General features: G+C 48.8%; 1 protein-coding gene across 4 annotated transcripts; it reads right to left on the bottom strand.

Annotated features, from left to right (window-relative positions):
• Positions 1–675: 675 nt before the first annotated feature.
• AP5S1 (adaptor related protein complex 5 subunit sigma 1) lies at positions 676–7,388 on the bottom strand. Of its 4 annotated transcripts, none has more exons than XR_003524961.1 (4): positions 6,689–7,381; positions 6,061–6,251; positions 4,291–4,790; positions 676–3,741 (listed from the first exon to the last, which is right to left on the bottom strand). XR_003524961.1 is itself a non-coding variant. In XM_027624338.1 (4 exons), the coding sequence occupies exons 2-4, from the start codon at positions 6,234–6,236 to the stop codon at positions 3,695–3,697; spliced, it is 576 nt and encodes a 191-aa protein (XP_027480139.1). In that variant the 5' UTR covers positions 6,237–6,251; positions 6,689–7,381; the 3' UTR covers positions 676–3,694. The 4 variants fall into 4 exon arrangements, 3 of the variants coding, with proteins under 3 accessions (XP_027480139.1, XP_027480137.1, XP_027480138.1); XM_027624338.1 differs by having other exon boundaries at positions 4,438–4,790; XM_027624336.2 differs by having other exon boundaries at positions 676–4,790; positions 6,689–6,971; positions 7,306–7,380.
• Between the last annotated feature and the right edge of the window lie 203 nt (positions 7,389–7,591).

Here is a 7,591-nt window from a genome sequence, read left to right on the forward strand (position 1 = left end):
CTGTCTCTCTCTGTCAAATAAATAAATAAAATCTTTAAAAATATATATAATAAAATAAAATAAACATTTAAAAAAGTCAAGGCTGGCCCAGATGGGTTCAGTGGTAATTTTACCAAACATTTAAGGAAGAAAATATACCAATTCTCTAAAATCTCTTCCAGAAGACAGAAGCAGAGGAAATACTTCCTAACTCATTCTAGGAGACGAGCATTATCCCAATACCAAAACCAGATGATATTATAGGAAAAGAAAATTACAGACCAATATTGCTCATGAACATAGATGTAAAAGTCCTCAACAAAATATTAGCAAATAGAATCCAACAATGTATGAAAAGAATTACATGCCATGACCAAGTGGGGTTTATCCCAGGTATGCAAGGCTGGTTCAACATTTGAAAATTAGTTAATGTAATCCATCACATCAACAGACTAAAGAAGAAAAATCATATGATCATAAAATAGATGCAGAAAAGGCATCTGACAAAATCCAACACCCATTCATGATAAAAACTCTCAGCAAACTAGGAATAGAAGGGAATTTCCTCAACTTAATATAATATCTACAAAAATCTGCAGTCAACATAGTTGTTTTTTTTAAATATTTTTATTTATTTATTTGATAGAGAGACACAGCGAGAGAGGGAACACAAGCAGGGGGAGTGGGAGAGGGAGAAGCAGGCTTCCTGCGGAGCAGGGAGCCCGATGTGGGGCTCGATCCCAGGACCCTGGGATCATGACCCGAGCCGAAAGCAGACACTTAACGACTGAGCCACCCAGGCACCTCTTGCAGTCAGCATAGTTAATGGCAAGAAACTAGAAGCTTCCCCACTAAGATCAGGAACAAGAAAAGGATGTTCCATCTCACCACTCCTTTTTAACACTGTCCTGGAAGTGCTACTTACTCAGTAAGACAAGAAAAGGAAATAAAAGCTATATGCATTAGGAAGGAAAAATAAAACTCGTATCTGATCACAGATGACAAAACTGCCCATGTAGAAAAGATGAAAGATTCAGAAGAAAAAACTGTTGGAACGAATAAATGACCACAGCAAGGTTGTAGGATATAAAATTAATACTCAAAGGTCATTCACTTACCTCTTTACCAACAATGAACAAATGGAATTGAAATGAAAAATATACTGCTGTTTACACAGGTATCATTAATACCCCCAAAATGAAACTTAGGTATAAATCTAACAAAATAGGTATAAGAGCTATATGAGGAAAACCACAAAACTCTGATGAAAGAAATCAAAGGAGAACAAAATAAGTGAAGAGATATTATTCCCTGTTCATGGATCAGAAGACTCAATATTGTCAAAATGTCGGTTCTTCCCAACCTCATCTATCTGATCTACAGATTTAATGGGATCCCAATCAAATTCCCAACAAGTTATTTTGTGGATCTGACAAACTGATTCTAAAGTTTATATGTAGAGGCAAAAGACCCGGAACAGCCAACTCATTATTGAAGGAGAAGAACAAAGTTAGAGAACTGACACTACCTGCCTTTAAGACTTACTACTGTGTAAAGCTCCAGTAATCAAGACAGTGTGTTACACGGGCGCCTGGGTGGCTCAGATGGTTAAGCGTCTGCCTTCAGCTCAGGTCATGATCCCAGGGTCCTGGGATCGAGTCCCGCATCGGGCTCCTTGCTCAGCAGGGAGTCTGCTTCTCCCTCTCCCTCTGCCTCTCCCCCTGCTTGTTCTCTGTCTCTCTCGCAAATGAATAAATAAAATCTTAAAAAAAAAAAAAGACAGCGTGTTACGAGCAAAAGAATAGAGAAACAGATCAATGGAACAGAAGGGAGAGCCCAGAAATAAACCCCCATAAATACAGTCAACTGGTCTTTGATAAAGTAGCAAAAGCAATACAATGAAGCAAATATATAGTCTTTTCAACAAATGATGCTGGAATAACTGGACATCACATGCAAAAACATCAGTGTAGACACAGAACTTACACTTCTCACAAAAATTAACTCAAAATGTACTGTAGACCTAAATGTAAAAACACGAAACAATAAAACTCCTAGGAGATAAACATAGAAGAAAAGTCTTTGGACATTTAAAGCACTTTGGATCAATTTAGTGATACTTAACCTGTGCCACTTTGCAGGCGTAGTATCCAGCTGTCTCCTGGACTCTAAGGAGCATCTCGCACCCTAATAGCACCTAGGCAGGTTTGATGAACCTGACGTAAGCATAAGAAGTTGTGGCAGAAACCTGGCTCAGAGGTGCTGGGGCAAAAGTGGGAATATATGGAAACAGCAATGGGCAAGCTCACAGGATTAAGGAAACCCACGTACTAACTGGGCAACTGGAACAGAAACCAAGAGCTCAACACTCAGTCTCTGCCATTCTCTGCACACCCATTTCCTCCACCTGGCGGGAACCAAGGATACCAAACCCACCTAACCCCAATTTCCCACAGCTTCCAGGGGAGCAGGGCCTCACCTTCTTCAAGTCTGGTTAGAAAAATAGGCAGAAAGGTTTCAGACCAGCCAAGCTTGCGCTCTTCAAACAAAGCCAGAGGGGCCTGTTCTTGTGAGAACACGGGCACTCCACCAGGACCACTAACCTGGAATGAAGGAAGGGGCAGCCCAAGAGAGCAGACTATGGAGCAGGGGTGACCCGCTAGGGATCTGAGGGACATTTCCAGAGGCATGACTTGCCACACTCAGAGTAAGGTCCCTCAAGGTCTTCAAAGTCAGAGGGTGATTTGTGGCACCTATGATGGAGAAGGTAGCCTTGTCCCAATGGCGATGGTAAAAAACACGACATGGCTGGTGACATTTGCTGCAGACTCAGAAAAGCAAAACCCTGATCATAGGTGCTGTCTGTGTGGGTGTGGGTGGGTCCTTCCTGGGTGCCAAAGGGCAACTGATACTTGGCAAGCATGGTGAGGCCAAAACCTGAACCCTGACCACCTAGGAGGCTCATTTTACCTGTGCAAGAAAGTCACACCTCACAGGTAACATTCAGATCATGGAAACAGATGTAAACAGAGGTTTTTTCCAGCAGAACCATTTTAAACCACCACTAGAGCTGCTGATTAAAGACTCTTAATAGGAGTTTGGTGCCCTAGGCACATTCCTTTAGGCTTTACCATTGTGTAGCCAGGCCCAACTCCACACTGCCCTTTTCTGGGGGCAGAAAGAGCCAGGGAATTTGCCCTAGGACCAACTCACAACCACTGACTGAAGGGAATGGCAGACAAACATCCACAGCCCCTCACCCCTCCTGTAAGGTCATTCAGAGGTGACTGTTGTATTACAGGTCCCCAGAGGCATGAAGCACCCTATCCACCCTTGATAATGTACTTGTATGGACTGCCTCCCCTTCCAGTGCTTCCTGGGATCACCTCCCATGTAAACTGCTTGTACCTAATCCTTATCTCAGACTCTGCTTCTCAGAAATCCAAACCAACCCACCACATTTTGGTAGAGAAAACAAGTGCTACCATCCAAAGGAGGCACATACAGAGACAGGGGTGATGTGGGGCACGAGAGGTGGAAACCTCCCAAGATGCTTCTTGGGGGCATATCTGACCATGAAGGCTCAGGTACCCAGCTCAGGGCCATACAAAGAGGCAAATACTCATCAAAGCAAATATGCACTAGCCAATCTTACAGAAACAGGAGCATGAAATCATACAATCAGTGCTTTTAGTTCAAAACGAGAATGACAACTTCATCCTGGCCAGACATCTTGCAACCACCTGATGGTACCTTCTTTCCCTGCAGACGAAGGAAACCTGTGATTATCTCAAGGCTGCCTGTGGGCAAGGGCTGCACCCAAAATGAGCTACAGAATCCCCCTGCTGAATGAATGACACATTTGGGAACTATGGTGGGGCTGGACACTGAACAGGCCCTCACTGACAAAATCCTTGTTGATAATGTTGCCTAAGTGGGTGCAAAGGCTGCAGCCAGCTCCCCAACCCTGGGAGTCTCAGATTCCCTTTGCACTGCGATGACTGTGGGCTTGGAAAGAGAAAGTGGGCTGAGTTCCACTCCTCATGCTCCAACACTAGCAACTGCTAGACTGTTTTTGGGGCTGGCTGCCGGAGATGGGAGAAACTGGGGTCAAGGACAGGTGGGGCTGGCCCACCGCAGCAGTATGAATGAGTCACATGGCACCTCCAGGCATAAGATGTTCTGGGATTCCTCCCCACCACCCTTTGCCCAGCCCCCTTTTCTGCCAGCTTGTGGTGTCCACTTGTCCTGGGTGTGGTACCACACCTACGCTGGGAACAGGCTGGGAAGGAGGCCGATGCCAAGCTTCACCTGGCTGTGTGTGTGTCCATCCATCCCTGTCCTCCCTCCTTGCCCTCTCAGGAAGTCCCATCCCAGGGAGTGGTTAGCGGGGCCACGCAGCACTAAATTCCTTCTCCAGACCCTGGACAAACTGGTCATTGAGGAAGAGCAATTGACCATGGGGCAGGAAGCGGGCGAGGATGCCCTCGATGCGATCAGCCCGAAGCAGGAGATTGGTGCTGGGGGTCAGCAGCCGGAGGTGGTCAAGGAGGAGGCGTGCCAGCAGCCGGAGTGTGCCCTCGGCCAGTAGCAGGTTCTCGTGGGCATCCAGCACCAGGGCGAAGCCTAATGAGAGCACGCCCAGCCATACCACTGTCCGAGGCTCCTGGAAAGGGTCCCCTGCTGCCAGGCGGAAGGCCCCAAGGGGGGCCTCATGCAGGGGCACTGGCTCATCTGAGGACTGAGGCTGCAGGTCCATGGGGGTCCGGCCAGATGCCTGCTGCTGCAGCCGGCACATGGATTCCACCTGCCTGGGGAGAGTGGGTGGGTCACTGACTTCTGTCATCCTCATGACCACCCTTAGAACTGCTATTAACTCCATTATCTCAGATGTAGAAACTGAGCCCCAGAAAGACTATAAGACCACATAGCAGAAGCATGAGCCATGACAGGAACCCAGGCTCCTGCCTCCAGGCCCTGAACCGTTTCACTCCATGTGTTCATGAGAAGGCAGGTTTTGAACACAGCCCCTTGAGCCAGGGAAGGGCACCAGGGGAAAAAGACCCTACCCCCACCAGCTTCACAGAGGCCTCCCTAACATAAAGAAAAGCGACCCATGAGAAGTAAAAGCCATGTTCAGCTGGGCTGTCCAACCTCTCCACCTCCCGTCCCACCCTGCAACCCTCTCCAAACAAAAAAGACTTTCCACTTGGCCATTTAGGCTTTTGAAATCACACTCCGATCCCTCCTGAATCATCTTCTAATTTGGGCTGTGCACAGGCTGGTTTTAAAAGCCTTTGGTTTTCTGTGCCACAGGAGGGGGGTGGAGACCCAGAGGAAAAAAGGGACGGCAAAAGACTAGCACAGGGCTGCCCCAGAATGTTAATCCCCTGCCCCCCACCCCCCTCAGCCACAGAATGCAGGGAGGCAAAGAGATTCTGGAACTTGCTGGCTCCATCTGGGTCTGGGATGGGAAGGTCCAAGGCTGGCCACCACATCTGAAACAGTGTTTCCCAAACTGTTCTCTGTGGATCCCAGGCCTTCAGGAGGCTCTGGGCTCAGAGCTCCCATGTACCACATTCTCTCTCCTCCTTAGGGATTCATAAAACCTACACATATACTAACAGCCCTGAGAAGTTCTGCACTGCAAAGCATGTTTAATCTGTTCCAAGGTTTGCCTACCTACACTCAAATCCCAGCTCTGCCATGTTCTAGCTGCAAAACCTTGGGCAGGTTAAGTTCCTGTGCCTGTACCTCAGTTTATTTATCTGTAAGGTGGGAATAATAACTGTATCTATCTCAATAGACTGTTAAAAGAATTAATGAGTTCATATACATGAAATGCTCAGAACACTTAGCACATATGTATAAGCTCAATTAATGCTAGCTATAATTGTAATGATGATGACAATAGTATTATTATTTCTTTAACCCCTTTTCACATAGTCCTGAACAAGTGCGGATGATTGTGGAAACACTACTCAAACTTTCTGCTTTTTAGTCTGATTCTCTGTACCCTCCCCCCGCCCCCCCCGAAAACCTATCACAATCAGACATGTGTTCAACGAAAGCCTATGTTACCTGGCCACAGCCAAAATCTGCTCCTTTCGGAGGAGCCTGTCCCGCTCAGCACCATGTGGTCGTGGGTCATCGCGTGAATTCTCAGCACCAAAGACACAGGAGTAGAGCACTCGGCAAAGGCCCGTGTCCTGGGCCTGTGGAGCCCGCAAGGTGTGGATGAGGAAAGCGTGGACCATGGCTCCAGGCGGGCACTACAGGGAAGCCAGAGACCTTGGTGAGATGAGTGTGAAAGCCCAGCAGCGCAGGTAACCACAAAACCTGGGAGCATGACCGGAGGCTGCTGTGGTTGGTCACTGGTCTCCTTCCACCACCCAAGACGCACTCTCTGCCTCTGAATAATGGCGTCTGGTCACCAGCACTCCTGTCCACAACAGAGTCAAAGGGCGAAGATATCTCAGGCAACCCCAAACCCGGTTCTACAAAACAAATGGCCAGGAATCTTCAAAAGTGTCGAAGTCATGAGAGCCAAGGGACACCGGGGAGCTGCTCCAGACTGACTGAGACGAAGGGGACAGGGCAGCGGAACGCACCTGTGATGGGGTCCCCGGCCAAGAAAAGGGTAGTTTCAACATACAGCATTATTAGGACAACTGGAAACATTTTAGGTAATAGTCTTGATCAATGTTACCTGATTCTGGATGTAGGAGAATGTCCTCGTTTTTAGAAAATACACACTGAAGTACCTCTAAATACACAGATAAAGCGGCATCGTAGCTGCGGCTAACTTAATTATCAAAGGGTGTAAGGTAGCTCTTTATAAGAAAACGCCTTAAGTTTTCCACAAGTTTCAGATTACTTAAAAATAAAGTCTACTAAATAATGGTACTACTACTAACAGCAGAGTCCGCCTGGCTCAGTTGCCGGCCCGGGGTGGGAAGGCAGCGGGGCACACCGGAAGCAAATATCTGGATCTGTAATTAAGGGTAAGTAGACCGTCCGTTTAAATTGGTCAAGCACGGAAGGTTCGCGAAGGCGCTTTGAGACCAGCAGCCCGCTGACCCGGGGCTGACCTCCGGTGACCCTCCAGCCTCCCGAAGAGCGCGTCATCAGCCTTGGCCACCGTCTCCCCGCACCCCCAAGAAATGGTAGCGTCATTTCTCACGTCACTGCCTCGCGCCAGCCTGCGGCGCGATGCATTTAGGCGGTTGTAGTTCCTTGCTCCAGTCAAACAGACCTAAGCGGAGCACCCCGCCCTGAGTGTGCTGCCCCTTCAGCCCCGGGGCCGCTGTCCTCCTGGCGTCATACCCTTCCTTTCCTGCCCGCGGACTTCTGCTAACAGAACGCTCCACTCCGCAGCAGGAGAGCAATGGCTGCTGCGCGGCTCCCGGGCGCCTGCGCACACCAGTCGCGGGCGCGCGCACGAGCTGACGCGCGCGGGGGGGCGGGTGCGAGGCCCCCACGTCGGGTCACGTCAGTTGTACTGTTCCGGGAGTGGGGAGGGGTGGTGTTCTGACGCCTGGACCCCCGGCACGGGCGGCTTTCGCCCTCCGACCAAAGACCCCTTGCTTCGAACTCCCAGCGGGGCCCACGC

This window comes from Zalophus californianus, chromosome 8, assembly GCF_009762305.2.
Source record: "Zalophus californianus isolate mZalCal1 chromosome 8, mZalCal1.pri.v2, whole genome shotgun sequence".
NCBI lineage: Eukaryota > Metazoa > Chordata > Mammalia > Carnivora > Otariidae > Zalophus > Zalophus californianus.